Below are 16,466 nucleotides of genomic sequence, written 5' to 3'. Positions count from 1 at the left end.
GAACGTCACGTGAAACTCATGTTTAGTAGACCTTTGAAGAACAAATCAGAGAAAGAACATGGATCATATTTCTTATTGTGGATTGGTGACAGAGGACGGAAATTCACAGCACGTGGAAAGAAATTAAGCCAGAAAATGCAAAAAAGATAAAAACATATTATGAACGTTTCAGAAATTACGTGCAGCCAAAGTTAAATCAGATTTTTGCCCGGTACAAGTTTTACAAACAGATGCAGGATAACGACTCCATTGATGCATATATTACACGCTTGCAACTTTTTGCACAAGACTGCAACTTTTCCGAAAAAACGGACGAAATTATTCGAGATAGGATCGTTTTTGGCACAAATTCGCCAAAGTTACGCGAAAAACTTATCAATATTGGTGCAGGGTTGACACTCGATGTAGCCGTACAGACAGCGCCAAGCCTGGAGTACTCAAGGGAGCAGCTGCGCTCCATGAACAACGAAGAAGACGCGTGCCGATCCAGGCCAGTGCACCAGAGACCGCTGCAACCGCACCGCCAACGACAACAACATCGGACAACAGCTACTGATGCAGATCCATGTCGACATACTAAACACAAGCCGTGTTTCAACTGTGGTGCATTTCGCAACTGTGGACAATGTCCAGCAAAAGGAAAGCAGTGCCGCAAGTGCAAAAAACATAACCATTTCGCAAAGTGTTGCCGTTCTTAAAACAATAATATACACACTGTGGACAAGAACACAACAAGTCATGATGAAATAGCGGATGTACATGTATTCAATATTGACATGGTAAGCACATTTTGTTCTACCGATCGTGCAATTGTTCGTCTCCCCATTGGCCCTAATCAATGTCCCATTAGTTTTAAAATTGATACCTGAAGTTCAATAAACATTCTGCCGAAGAAAGAGTTTAATGGTCTGAACATTCATTAACGATTGGAACCCCCTACTGACATTTTGACTGCCTATACGGGTAACAGACTTCAAGTTGTAGGGAAAATCAAATTGCGATGTTCACTCAAAGACAAAACTGTAAACAAATGGTTTCATATTGAAGATTCTCCGTCGATACCTCTCTTAAGCCTGAGAACATCAACCGATCTAGGATTAATTCAGCTGACATGTACTGTTGATAGCCCATCCCAAGAGTTACATAACGAAAGTGTGTAATCAGATTTCAAAGACCCTTTGAAGGTATCGGGGTCATCCCTGGCACTTGCAAGCTTCATTTGAAGCCAGATTCTGTACCAGTCGATACTCCTCCTAGAAGAGTTCCGGAGGCATTACGCAATAAACTACACGAAGAGCTGGACAGAATGGAAAACAATGACATAGTTGCTAAGGTCAATACACCCACAAACTGGGTAAATTCACGTGTAGTGGTTGAAAAGCCGAACACTGGACAGTTAAGAATATGTCTTGACACAAAAGCACTGAATGACGCTATTCGTAGACCGCATTATCCTATGCCAACACTTGACGACGTGACATCACAGTTAGCGGAATGCAAATATTTAGTCTGTTAGACATTACACATGCTTACTGGAGTATAAGGCTTGACGATGAGTCATCCTACCTGACAACATTCAGTACCCCATTTGGCAGATATCGTTATCTCCGACTTCCTTTTGGGATAAAATCATCTCAGGACATTTTGGTACAGAAAATTGATGAAATATTCGGGGACCTGACAAGTGTGCGCACAATAGTTGACGACATATTAATAAGTGGACATGCAAGAATTGAGCATGACGGAAATCTCATTGCTACGCTTCAACGTGCACGTGAACATGGCATAAAATTTAATCCAGACAATTGTCGTATTGGATTGTCCGAAGTACCATTTTTTGGTCACTTGATCACGTCATCTGGACTGAAACTAGACAGTACTAAGATTGAGGCATGTACAAATGTAGAAGCGCAAAAGACACGCGGCGAACTTGAAACATTTTTGGGTATGGTTACTTATCTGCAGAAATTTGCCCCAAATTTGGCTGAAATAACAAGCCCATTGAGAATGCTTCTGAAAAAAGACGTTGAATTTGTATGGGATCAGCCACAATCAGATGCCTTTTCCGAAGTTAAGCAGGTCATAACAAAAAGCCCAGTGTTAGCTTACTTTGACCCCAAGAAGCCGGTTAACATTGAATGTGACGCTTCAATGAACGGTGTAGGTGCAGCGATCTTGCAAGATGGTCAGACAGTTGCATATGCATCTAAAACATTGACACAGACAGAACGAACTTATGCAAACATTGAACGTGAAATGCTAAGTATAGTGCTCGCATGCCAGCGTTTTCACCAGTACATATATGGCAGACATGTAATTGTTCATTCTGACCATAAGCCCTTATCTGCGATCATAAAGAAGCCATTACATGCAGCAGCACCTCGTTTGCAAAGGATGATGCTTAGTTTGCAAAAATATGACCTTGATGTAAGACATGTGAGCGGGAAAGAAGTTCCCATCGGCGATTTCCTGTCACGACAGCCAATGTCAGACTGTTCTGAAATCGAAGGTCTTGACCTACACGTTCACACGGTGCTCTCGAGCATGACCTATACTGACCGAAGTCTTGAAAACGTAAGAAACGAGACAAGAACTTACCTACAGGCTATTGTCCTGAAACAGACTATGCTTAGAGGATGGCCAAGTTCTAGGTCAGATTGCCCTGACTTTTTTTTTTTTTTTTTTTTTTTTTTTTTTTTTTTTTTTTTTTTTTTTTTTTTTTGATTTTTTTTTTTTTATTCAATATCATACATACAATGTAAACATGTATATGAGCATACAACACAGTGATTGTACAAAGCAATAAAGTTCAGACATGTTATACAAGATATGCTAATATATATATATATTTTTTAGAGAGAAAAGAAAAGAACAACAGAGAAATAGTTATGAACAATGATGAGTTGTATAAAGTCTGAAGAAAGCATACTGGACTTGTGTGTTTTGTTGTATATTCACAATGATCTTGTCCGATTGAGAAAAAAAAAAATAAACAAAACTATTTTAGAGGGATAAACTAACATTAGAGTGAAATGTATATTAGTGGACAAAACATTATGAGAATTTAATCCGATTCCATTTTTGTTCAAAGATTTGTAATGTGTCATTACTGAGGGCTATTTCTTTCTCAATCTGGATTTTTAGTTTAAGACTATGGACAAAACAATTAAAATTTGGTACTTGTTTTTTGTACTTCATGTTTAAGATAAAATATTTCATCAATATAACCATAAAATTCACAATATTATTACAGTCTATTGATTTCAATGAGTTAATTCCGAAACTTACATCTAAGAAAGATAGTTTAATGTTTAGTTGATGTTGTTCAAGAAAAGATATTAATTGATTCCAAATAGGCTGGATGTGTTTGCACTCCCAAAAAAGATGTTCTATAGTTTCAATGTTTTCACTGCAGAAGTCACACAGATTTGAGTTAGATAATTTGCATTTATATAGATATTTATTTGTAGCTATAATTCTATGGATGTATTTATATTGAAAATTTCTCAGTGTGCTTTCAATTGTTGCTTTATATGGCATGGTAAATATGTGTTTCCAATTTAGTTCATTTTCTCCAAAAAGGACTTGCCATTTATTTTTGATTTTGGAGTTTTCTGTAGGGTTTTTAATTTGTAGTGTGTAAAATATTTTATTTGTTTTGTTTTTTCTTCCAAGTATGTTTTCTACAAATGTTGTTTGAGTACATGGTGTATTATTTGTATTGATTTCGGATTTAATATGTATGGGTATGCTTTTGATTAGTGTGTAGTACTTCAGAAAATTATTTGAAGGTATTCCGTATATGTAGCATATATTATCAAAAGAGTAGAAATCCTTAATTCTGTAGTCATATAATTGGTCGACATATTTAATGCTTCGTTCAAACCAGTCTTTATAGAAAAACGTCTTATTGTTTGACGTTATGTCTTTATTATTCCATATTATTGTTTTACTGCTGGTTTGGGTTTGTAAATTATGAGTGACATCACTCCACGCTGATAGAACATCAGACAGAAATATGTTTTCGTTTGCAATTTCATGTAAGATAGTATTGCTGATGTTACATTGAAAGAGTAAGGAGTCACCATATTTTTTTAGGATTTTCTGGTAGAATAATTTCCATTTACTCGTATTGGTACTATCTAGGTATCTTTTAACCCAGCTGCATTTGATTGCATTCAAGAATGAGTCAATGTTCGTTAATTGGATACCTCCATTTTCTACAGATTGAATTAGCTGAGTTCTTTTTATTTTATCAGGCTTACCGTCCCATATGAAATTAAATATTGCTGATTTTATATCGTTAATAACATCAATTGGTGGATTTGGGAGAACTGTAAATACATATATTAACTTAGGAAGTGCAAACGTTTTCAATACTGTGTTTTTTCCAATAAGTGTAAGTTTACGATGATGCCATGATTTTAAGCAGTTTTTAAAATTCTGTAATTTAGGTAGTATGTTTTTTAGAACTGTATCCTTTTCATTATTTGTGAAAGTAATTCCTAACGTTGTGGCTTCATCGGATGTCCAATTAAATTTCATTTCTTTATTATATTGAACATTACTTTGTTTTAATTTACCTACTCGTAGCACAGTACATTTACTTTTGTTTAGTTTAAGACCCGATGTCATTCCGTAAAGGGTTAGCGACTCTATAAGGTTATGGAAAGAATCGTAATAGTCATTTACAAAATAAGTTGCATCGTCAGCAAATAGGGATTGTTTGATTTCTTCGTCAGGTTCTAGTGATATGCCTTTTATGTGTTTATTTGATTGGATGTGATGTGATAGATACTCGATGCAAATAATAAATAGGGATGATGAGAGTGGACATCCTTGTCGAACCCCTCGTTCGATGTTAAAACTGTTTGAAAAGAAGCCATTGTTAATGATTATACTGTTAATATCGGTATAGAATAGTTTGACCCATTGAATGAGACTTTCACCAAAGTTCATATTTTCTAAGCAAGAGAACATAAATGAATGATCAAGCGAATCGAATGCCTTTTCAAAGTCTGCAAAGAATATTAGACCAGGATTATTTGAATTGTTGAAATAGTTTATGCATTCTTGGATAAGACGAACGTTTTCACCAATGTAACGTCCTTTTATGAAACCAGATTGAGATTTTGAAATGATTGATGGTAATATTTTTTTTATTCTGTTTGCTATACTTTTAGTTGCAATTTTATAATCATTGTTAAGTAAACTTATCGGGCGCCAGTTTGATAATGATTCTAAGTTTTTTCCAGGTTTTGGAATAAGTGATATAATACCTTGTTTTTGTAGCGTAGTTAAGTTTTCGTTGTTAAATGAATAGTTAAGTGAATTAATTAGATGTGTTTTTATATCATTCCAGAATATTTTATAAAATTCGATTGTGATGCCATCAGATCCTGGGCTTTTGTTATTTTGCATTTCTTTTAGGGCTAATCCACATTCATATTCATTAAGCAATCCGTCGCACAGTTGTTTTTCCTCCTGGTTTAAAGCGTGATGTGTATTTTTAAAAAGGGTGTTATTTTCAACATTTTTTCTTTTATAGAGGGTTTCGAAAAATATACGTTGTTCTTCTAGTATTTGAGTTCTGTTTGTTATATCTTTGCCGTTGACTACTAATTTGTGTACAGTTTTTTGTTCACTTCTACGTTTTTCAATGTTTGCGAAATATTTTGTATTTTTTTCATTGTGTTCAACATGCTGTGCACGCGCTCTTAGTATTATTCCATTGAGATGTGTATGATAGATTCCATCTAATATTTGTTTTTTTAATGTTATTTCATTTTCAATGTCGGTGGTATCATTTGTGTTTGTTTGATGCAATTGTTTTTCAAGTGTTTCAATGGTTTTGATGGTGTCAGTTTCAAGTTTGTGTGTTTCTTTTTGTTTAAATGATGTGTATCTAATTGTTGTGTTACGTATATTTCCTTTAATTACTTCCCATAAGGTGTTTGGGTTTGCATCTTTATTATTTTGAACTGTATTTAATATTTCCTGTTTTATTTGTGTTTGATATTGTGTATCTAATAAAATGCTGTTGTTAATTTTAAAGTATCCTGGGCCTCTTTCAGGTTGCATATTGTGGAGTTTAAGTTCAACTAGAGAGTGGTCAGTCATAAATCCTGGTTTTATGTTACATGTGTCAATAATGTTGCAAAGAGATTCAGATATTAAAAAATAGTCTAATCTACAAAATATTGTTGGTTTTGTGTTTGAGTGCCAGGTGAATTTGCTTTCGTTTGGGTATACTGTACGCCAGATATCTATCATATTGTAGGTTACAATTATGTTATTTAAAATGTTTCTATTTTTAGTATGAGTATAAAGGTTTCCATTCTTTTTATCCATTAATGGGTTCAGGACAGTATTGAAATCACCACCGATTATAATATTTTTATCTTGGTTATTAATTATAAAGGATTGTAATGTTTCGTAAAATGTGGAATCGTCTATGTTAGGGCCGTAGACGTTGATTAGTGTTATTTGTGTTTCGTGTATTTTGATATCTATACTTGCTTGTCTACCAATTATTATTTCCTTAAAGTTATCGACTGTGATCCCAATATTATTTTTTATCAGAAAGGCCACGCCTTGTTTATTAGAATGTTGACCACTAAGATAGATGTCTCCGTCCCATTCATCTTTTAAGGTTTGTGTTAAAGTATGTGTCAAGTGACTTTCTTGTAATAGGATTATACTATATTTTTTTTCGTCTAACCATTTGAAGATTTTTATGCGTTTTTCTTTATTATTTAGCCCTTTTACATTTAAAGTACATATCTTAATCATTTAAAGAAGTGGAGGGTGAGTAAATGATAATTTGTGTATGCTTGTCCAGTTGGTCCCTATTTTAAAAAATGCCCAGTTGGTTTCTAGTATAAGACATAAGATATCATTACATACAAACGAAAAAAGAAAACAAAAAATATGGATACAAACAGCTGAATAGTCCATAAAAAAAAGAAAACAGAAATAATCACAAAAGTGATAAGAAAACAACAATAAACGATTTGTCTCCAAAAGAGACATACATAAGCGCACTTCCGTACACTGGAAATGCACAAAATAGTTGAAATAGTGATCTGAGTATAAAATAATATATATAACATCGTAGATTGTATGGTAACTTATAATAATAATAATATACCAATACAAAAACGACTCAATTGTGTGTGGAGGGTGGTTCGGTGCGTGTGGGTGTGTGTGTGTGTGTGTGTGTGTGCGCGCGTGTGTTATGCGCCTGTGTTGTGCATGCTCGTGGAAAGGAGTGTGCGCGCCGGTTCAGTTTATGTGTGTGAATGCGCGCGTGTGTGTGTGCGCGTGTGTGTGTGTTTGTGTATGGTTTTTGTGTGCGCGGCCGCGTGTGTGTGCGTGCACGTATTCGTGTGTGCGTGCTCGTGTGTGTGTGTGTGTGTGTGTGTGTGTGTGTGTGTGTGTGTGTGTGTGTGTGTGTGTGTGTGTGTGTGTGTGTGTGTGTGTGTGTGTGTGTGTGAGTGTGTGTGTGTGTGTGTGTGTGTGTGTGTGTGTGTGTGTGTGTGTGTGTGTGTGTGTGTGTGTGTGTGTGTGTGTGTGTGTGTGTGTGTGTGTGTGTGTGTGTGTGTGTGTGTGTGTGTGTGTGTGTGTGTGTGTGTGTGTGTGTGTGTGTGTGTGTGTGTGTGTGCGCGCACGAGCGCTCGCGTATGTGTATGTGTGCGTGTGCTGGTTGTGTAAAACGCGTGTGTGCGGGTGCGCGTGTGTATGTGTGTGTTTGTCTGCGGTTGAGTGCGCGCGTATGTTCGTGTGATTGTAAGCGTGTATGTGAGTGTATGTGTGTATACATGCATGTGTTCTGTCTTATTATTTTGCACTGTGTGTACCTGTATCTCGTAAAAAAAACGTTGTAATAATTGATAAGCTTAGGTTACAATAATGATTATAACATGACTATTACAATGACAAAATATGTATTCTTATACAAACATGTTATGCTATTATTTGTCTAGAGGTTCACGACAGTTAAAAAGAACCTATGCATCTACTGTATTTGAAAATCATCTATTGATTATATATGTATATCTTCATTTATTGTTAAACACAATTAATGCAATCAGTACACGTTTTAATAAACTGTTATCTGCGAAACGTTTAACAAATATCAACATTACACGATATGTGCTAAGATCAAAGACATATACACGAAAAACATTCGTATGTCCGTCGCATTGTCGATCTGAAATATACGAAAAACGAAACCTACTTAGATCGACTGACGGACATTCCCACGTTTTTTGTTTGATAAGCAAACGTTTTTTAAGTATTTTGTACCTATAAAATGTAACTCTAGTATTTTCATTTTTACTGTATCTGGTCTGCAGTTAATCTAGTTCCGAAAACAAAATGAACTAGAGATACCACCAGATGTGTTTTTACTCATATAACAAAATTATGAGCGTCTTACTCTCAATAAATATTTTAATTTTTATTAACAAAAATGATTACAAAAATGTGTTGCCCTATTTGGAAAGAATTTAATTGGCAACATAAGTGATGTGGAGTTGTAGAGCAAATACAATATACTGAAAATTAAACAAATTATATAAAACACATATTTTCTGTATTTTCTATAACACATATATTCTACGCACCGCATGCTATGTACATAAATATAGAAGTAGATACATATCCTCCTTTCATAGCTCATGAGCCACATAAAAAAGCGCACTTCCATACACTGGAAATACACAAAATAAAAAGTTTATATAAAGCTCCGTAGATTGTATGTAACTTATAATAGTAGTAATATAACAGTAAGAACTACAAAATTGTGTGGGGTAGTTCGGCGCGCGTGTGTTTGTGCGTGTGTGTGTGCGCATGTTGCGCGAGTATGTAATGTGCGTGTGTTGTGCATGTACGTGTAAGGGGGTGTGTGCGCGAGTTCGTGCATGTGTGTGTATTCGCGTGTGTGTGAATGTATGTGCGTGTGTGTGCGCGTGTGTGTACGTGTGCGTGTGTACGTGCTTGCGTGTGTGCGAGCGTACATGCGTGTGTGTGCGTGTTCGTATGCGTGTGTGTGCGTGCGCGTGTGTTTGTGTGTTTGTGGTTGAGTGCGATTTTCTATTCTAAGAAACGCTCGCTACATATATAAATATAGATATAGATTAATATTTTTTTAAATGCCACAGTTCATGCAAACAAGAATACAAGTAAACAATGCAGACAATAATTATGTATATGATAAGAATTTATATATTTTTTATAGATATATATGAATACCATTATATCTTTTCATAACTGAAATTTCATGATTCTGATAATAGGAAAAAGTTATTTTTTTATAGCTATAGATAAATATCCTTAAATCTTTCATAGTTCACGAAAACATAAATACAAGTATAACCGTACATACAATAATTATGTACATAATAAGAAAATGTTACTTTTTAGCACTTTAACAGTAGTGAATGTTCAGTTTCATATTAAATGCTGATTTTTCCGAAAGACTACCAAAAAACATTACACAACGTTTATTCGTAGATTTTGCTTAGGCTTATTCAATCATATAAAAAAAAACAAAAAAACAAATATTTATAAATCATAATATTTATCTTGAGTCTGTGTATGAATGTGTGTGTGTGTTGCGAATTACATTTAGGTAATAGAGACACAGTTACATGCACATTACATTTAGGTAACAATAGTTACATGCAGTGTGTGTGTGTTGCGAATTACATTTAGATAATAGAAACATAGTTACATGCACATTACATTTAGGTAACAATAACATAGTTACATGCAGTATCCAAAAACATAATTGCGAAGGGGAACTACACGGTGGTATCTTCAAAGGTGATGGTTGCCATTTCCGGGACCAGAGTTTTGTCACTGTTCTATTGTTAATTTATGTTTGACGATTTGAGGCGCTGCCATTTGATACTTTTCGTGCGTACGTTGTTTTGTTTGTTGCGTAGGTTTTGGTTGGCCATGACTTTGCCATCCAGAGTTTGTATTTATCGAATGTCACTTGTTCGTTGCGCTCTTGTCCCCGATAACGAACGAATAGTTTCCCGTCGCGGGACCAGGCCTTCTCTACCAACTCCGGCTCTTTAAGGCGCAATGAAGCAAGAACTTCTGCATTGATTTTAGTCAGGTCTTCATTGATGTAAATGCCAGTACCTTTCAGAAGCTTGGCGCGTTTCATGATTTCAATTTTCGTTTGGCGCCTGACGAATTTAACAATGACTGGCCTGCATTTATGTTGGGCATATTTTCCAAGGCGATGAGCTACGTCGATATCCCTGGTCTCGATATGTGTGCCAAGCTTTTGATTCAACATTAAGATCGTTTCGTCGGCCACGGCCATTGATGCCTGTTGGTCTGTATCGTTGGAGAGGCCTGTGATACGTATGCTATTCCTCCGGCCGTATTGTTCAAGTTCGTTTAGCTCGGATGTGTGGCTGCAATCTCGGTCATATTGCGTTTTTTTCAGGGCATCTATTTCATCCCTTTGTTCCTTAATTGTTGTTTTCAGTGAATCTATTTCGTTTTTATTTTCAAAAAGGCTACCTTCCAATATTTCGAGTTTTTTCAGTATACTTCCTAGAAACTTTTCCTTTATTTCATCGAGAGTATCTTTTATTATTGTTCTAATTAAGGAAGTGTCATTTTTTGTCAGCACGTTTGATAATTTAGAGCTAATGTCATCGAGGCGCTTTTCAATTGACGTTTCCGTGTGCTCTTTCACGGATTTAGCCGCACCGCTTTGCACAAAGTCAGTCATGCTTTTTTGGTTTATTTTGTCCTGTTCTGTTTTCGATTTTTTAATGCTCTTTTTGTTCTTCTTGTTTTGTTTATTTGTGATTGGTGTTTCGAAGACTGGTACTTCACATAAACTAGCGTTGCTCTCGCTAGCTGTGGATGAGTGTTGCCTTTTGCTCATTATAATTATAGTTATTAGGCTGCATTAGGATTTCCTCCGAGGACGTATAAGTGGTAAACGGTTTATTTGGCACTATGACAGTTCTTTATTCTCAATTAGGCGATACGTCGATTAGGCGATCCGGTCATGCGTGACGAGTTCACCGCACAGATCAGGTAGAAAGCTGACAGGATAGAACTTGTTTATCCGCTTTAGATAAGTTTACGATTGCTGTCTATATGTCTATATAACCTGAATATTATGCTACCCCACCCGCGCGAAAGTTAGGCGGGTGGAAAAGAAAATCAAAAATATCATCTAGAACACTTTTAACAAAAGCTTATTACTTGTCTCTCGTGAACTAGTCCATATTAATATAATCCCTCCATTTTAGACAATCCACATTCACTCAGATCACTCGCGTTTATTTTATTTTATAGATTTCATTTTTGCATACGTGTTTACATTTTAGACCGGAACCGGATTGCCCTGACTTGATACGACAGCCGATGACCTAATTTTTAGAGGGCAGAGACTGGTCATACCCAAGCGACTCCAACCACACATGTTAGAACAAGTTCATTTAGGTCACATGGGCATTGAAAAAAGCACACAAAGAGCCAAAGATGTTATGTTCTGGCCAGGAATGTGAAAGCAAATTACTGAGTACATAATGAGCTGTACAATTTGCTTATCGCATAGAAACTCAAACCAGAAAGAACCGTTAACACCCCATTCAATTCCACAGGGTCCATGGCAGTAGGTTGCCACAGACATATTCCAGTTTGATGGAAATGACCATTTGCTCGTAGTTGACTTCTACAGCAGATACTTTGAAAAAGACAAACTTCCGGACATGTTGTCCACAACAGTTGTCAGAAAACTGAAGTCACGCTTCAGTACCCATGGCATTCCGATGCGTGACAACGGACCTCAGTATACATCGGACGTATTTCGAAATTTTGTCAAATTATGGCATATTGAACATGTCACATCTAGTCCACATCATCCAAAGTCAAACGGACATGCTGAACGGACAGTACAGACTGTAAAAAGACTGTTACAGAAAGCAAAAGACAGTGGCCATGAACCACACTAAGCCTTGTTAGAGTATAAGAACACTTCACTCTCAGATTGCAATCAGTCACCCGTGCAGTTGCTGATGAGTAGGAGAACTAGGTCAATTATGCCTACATTAATTCCCTAGCTTCTTCCCAAAGTCGTTAACCCAGACTTTGTCAGATCTTCAATTCAAACTTCCAAAAATAAACAGAAAAGCAATTATGACACAACCGCAAAACCACGCACCAGATTACATTTGAGTGAATCTGTGAGGTTCCAGGTAGGAAAACTCTGGAAACCAGCTAAGGTTATTGAAATACACAATGATTACACTTACATAATACAAACACCTTCTGGTCAGGTATACAGGAGAAATCGCCGCTACCTCATCAGAACCAATGAGGATTTCCCAGAGATATTAGATTTTACACCTGACTATTTGGCAAGAAATCATTCAAGCACTGATAAACAGGTCAAACAACCAACAAACAATAGTGCATTGAATATCCAACATCCCTCTTTACCTTCAGATAAGCCCATTTCATCTTATCAGACACGATCAGGTAGAATAGTGTAGCCGAGTCAGCGATACGCAGAAAATGAATGGACTAAATATATGTTCAGAATGTTGTTGATGTTTATGGTTATGTTACATTGATCAACACATCAAATTATTAATATTTACAAGTTCAATATATATATATGTGTGTTATTGCTGGTCGTTTTATGTGCTTATTAATATAAACATAAATACTATTGATTGTTAATATGTTATCACATATTTTTATTGAAGAGAAATTTCCCTCTTAACAAAACAAAGGGGATGTTGCATAGTGTAACGTGATACAGACTATAGATAAGCTGCACGCTTGAATAACCTTACTAATATCGTACAGTGAGCTGATAAGCCAGTCTCACTTGAGCCATCAACGTAGTAACAACATAAAATAGTATAGCGCACATAAGTGTTTGTTATTACTTTGATTATTCACATGAGTGAAATAACAACTACGCATAACATCAACATATCAAACAGTTACTAAGTATAATGTGTGTAATGTTAGAAAAAGTTTTTTCCCCAAACATGACCAACAAAACCCTTATATATTCGACAGCTTTACCATTCTGAGCAAGTTTCATGAAAATTATGCATTAAAGTGCTTCAAGAGTTATTTAAGAGTTTTTTAGATTTGACTTAATGACTTTATGATTTCAATTTATTGAGATTCAACGTAGATAAGAGTTTGTAATTATAAACATTCTCTGAATACGTTTCATTAAGTGTTGTCATATCTTTGGTTACTAGAGTGTGTGTTTTTTTTTTAATATTTTACAAACATTTGAGATCAAGACATACAAACGTTGAGTATAAAATGTCTATTGAAGAGAGGTTATACGTTGTGTTTTTCATATAAAATTTTACACGATTAACTAGTATTAAGACATATCAAATCCAGATTTCAACTTAGCCTAGAAATTGTGAATACAAACTTTCTGACCAAGTTCAATTATGATAACGTCGTAAACTTCTTGAGTGGAAACAATAATTAAAACGTTTGGATTGGTGAGCTTGTTTCATATTCAGGCCTGGCTTAGATATTGTCTAGAAAACTGTCCAGACCAAGTTTTATCAAGATTTAATAATAATTGTTACTTCTAGAATGGTAAGTTTTTTGGTGAAATAGGTTCAACACCTTTTGTACTTAGCCTTAATATTATCAACATAATTATTTCATGAAGAGAGAAAACATCTGGTCTCAAGAAGTGTAATTAGCTAAAATCATATTTATATATCATAATATATCATAATATCGTTTACCTATTATTTGGTTATACTTAAATTTGCGTATGGATTTCAAAAACATAAAATGTGTGCGAAAACTGTACGTAACTTTTAGTTGAATAAGGGTTAAGACATACTGGTTAAGTAAGTCAAAAATATGATACATTAACATCGTGAAGAAGAACAGTACCAGTGTTTGTGACGTTAGTTCTAGAGGCGATCGACGGCTTGACGTCACAGTATCCTGGTGACACACTGACGTCATCGATGGCAATATCTCCTTGATAACCGTCTCCAACAATGCCACTGATCAACATCTAATTAATATTGAATATAAAGTTTATTGTTTTTACATGTACATGTGGATATTCAATGTATACAATTTCTTATCACAATTCTTTTTTAAATATCAATAATAAAGAAGGCAACTGTTTGACGTCGTCATTGAACAAACACATAATAGTAAATATTATGCAATATTGTTTTGTCATGTGGTTGACTAATCTTAAAAACCTGACTCTTATAAGTAAATGTGATTAAACATCTTAAAACTAACCGAGTAACTATGATTCGAACTGAGAGGCACTTGTCCTTCCATCCATGTGCTACCTTGTGCACCTGTAAGAGACCATACCAGGTTGCCAGGGAGAATACCATGTGTCACTTGGTAAATGTTCAGGCTACCGATTGAAGATCCAAACATGTGATACCAGAACCGAAAGCAATGGACAGGTTCGACTGTTGCGTTGATCTCTGGACTTTGGATCCAAGCTGTATCAAGAGTGTTACGCGGAGCACTTGATTCGATGAAGATGTACGATCCTGAAAGACATTATTATAAAATGATTATTTATATAAAATGTAACAACTACGCCTGGAGAGTAAATTGGTTCCTTTTTCCTAGTTCCTTTTTCATTTGTATGCCCCCGGATCGAATGATCGGGGTTTATTGTTTTTGGCCTGTCTGTCTGTCATTCTGGCTACAAACTTTAATCTTGGTTTAACTTTAAAAAAACTTTTGCTACACGTTTTGCAATATATAAGATAGCTACTAGATATTTGGCATGCATGTGTATCTCATGGAGCTGCACATTTTGAGCAGTGAAAGGTCAAGGTCATCCTTCAAGGTCAAAGGTCAAATATATGGTTTCAAAGCGGCGCAATAGGAGGCATTGTTTGAATAAGGATTAAGACTTGTTCAGTGTTCCTTATTCCAGCTTAACATATTTGATATAGGGTTTTAAAGAAAAATAATGCATACAATTCTTTAGTAAATTAGAACAAAATAAATCGAATACATTAACTTTGTGTATTACGTAACATTTTTATGTTTCTTATTCGCGCTTGCATAGGATTTCTTGTTTAAACCGAACCGATATTTTCTTATACGAATACTAAGTTCACTTCAACAAAAACTAAAGCATAAAATAATAATTTACATGTATTTTACATAAAAGTGCAGTGTTGTACATTTCAACATGTTTGCTTTTATTTATAATCCAGTTCCTTTTTCGCTGCTGAATAAGGAACAAAGAACCCGTTCCTTATTCCTTATTCAAGCCGAATAAGGGACTGGCATTTTCTTACTTAAACATCAATGAAATGGAGCCAACGTTTACCGCATATAAATGAACATCATTATATATATAGGTTGTATATTAAAAATACTAATTGCAATACATTTCTACTTAGGTTAAAGTAATGATAATCCAGTTCCGTATTCAGTTTGAATTCAAATAGAATAAGGAACTGGAATGTTGTTTCTATAAATTATTAATCAATATGAACCAAAGAGACGAATAAATCAACGACAATTATTGTAAATTTTGGACGGGTATTAAAAATATTTATTGCAGTACATATCTACTTCGTTGTATTAAATGATTACATAATCATAATTTATTTGTTAAATAAGAAAATGCCAGTTCCTTATTCGGTTTGAATAAGGAATAAGAAACTGGTTCAAATCGAATAAGGAACTTGCATTTTCTTATTTAACAAATGAATTAATATGAATAAAGAGACACATAAATCAAGGAAAATCACTGTAAATGTAGGTTGGGGATAAAAAAAATATATATTTATTGCAGTACATTTCTTCTTAGTTCTCTTTTGTAATGATAACTCAGTGCCTTTTTCGCGGCTGAATAAGGAAAGCGTTACCAGTTGCACTATCTAAAAACATGACTGATAACAACCGAGAAAAGCGCCATTTTAGCGGTTCCCACGACTTTTAATCGTGCGCCAATGTTGAAGGTCGCTGAATGTAACGTATGTTTCGATGAAACTTTCCAGTCTTTTAGAGGCACCTTTGCCGCTGATTCCGGTTCAGTCTCGCTTTATTGTATCTTTATTTGTGACGTCGCACTGATAACAACGCTGTCCGACATATAGTCATTCGGTGCGAATACAAAACTGTTACGCAAAGAACGGCGAACGACAGTTTACCATCAAGACCACTGCCGTTTTTTAGATCCCACAATCAAGAATCGTGTGCCGAAATTGAAAGTCGCTGAATGTACCGTTGGTCTGCATGAGCGAAAAAGCGCGTATTTGCATTAAAAAATAAGACGAAAACCCACGTTTACATCTAGGATGCGCACTTTTTCGTTTCAATTAAAAAATTATATTCATACGAAAATGTTACGAAGGGATATGATTAAGAATGCAAAATGATTTCAACACGTCTCTTTAAAGAAAGATTGCACCTTAAACAGCGGTCCA

The 16,466-nt window shown here is 35.3% G+C and overlaps 1 protein-coding gene across 1 annotated transcript in view; it reads right to left on the bottom strand.

Annotated features, from left to right (window-relative positions):
* LOC127865665 (MAM and LDL-receptor class A domain-containing protein 1-like) overlaps positions 1–16,466 on the bottom strand; it is a 31,502-nt gene that overhangs the window by 9,349 nt on the left and 5,687 nt on the right. Inside the window, exons 6-7 of the mRNA XM_052405583.1 lie at positions 14,299–14,564; positions 13,933–14,059 (exon numbers count right to left, since the gene is read on the bottom strand). Coding sequence (XP_052261543.1) covers positions 13,933–14,059; positions 14,299–14,564 — 393 coding nt within the window. The remainder of the gene's footprint in view (positions 1–13,932; positions 14,060–14,298; positions 14,565–16,466) is intronic.

The sequence above is a fragment of the Dreissena polymorpha genome, chromosome 2 (assembly GCF_020536995.1).
Source record: "Dreissena polymorpha isolate Duluth1 chromosome 2, UMN_Dpol_1.0, whole genome shotgun sequence".
NCBI classification, from domain to species: domain Eukaryota; kingdom Metazoa; phylum Mollusca; class Bivalvia; order Myida; family Dreissenidae; genus Dreissena; species Dreissena polymorpha.
The sequence above is the reverse complement of the archived record's forward strand: the minus strand, read 5'-3'. Positions and strand labels throughout refer to the sequence as shown.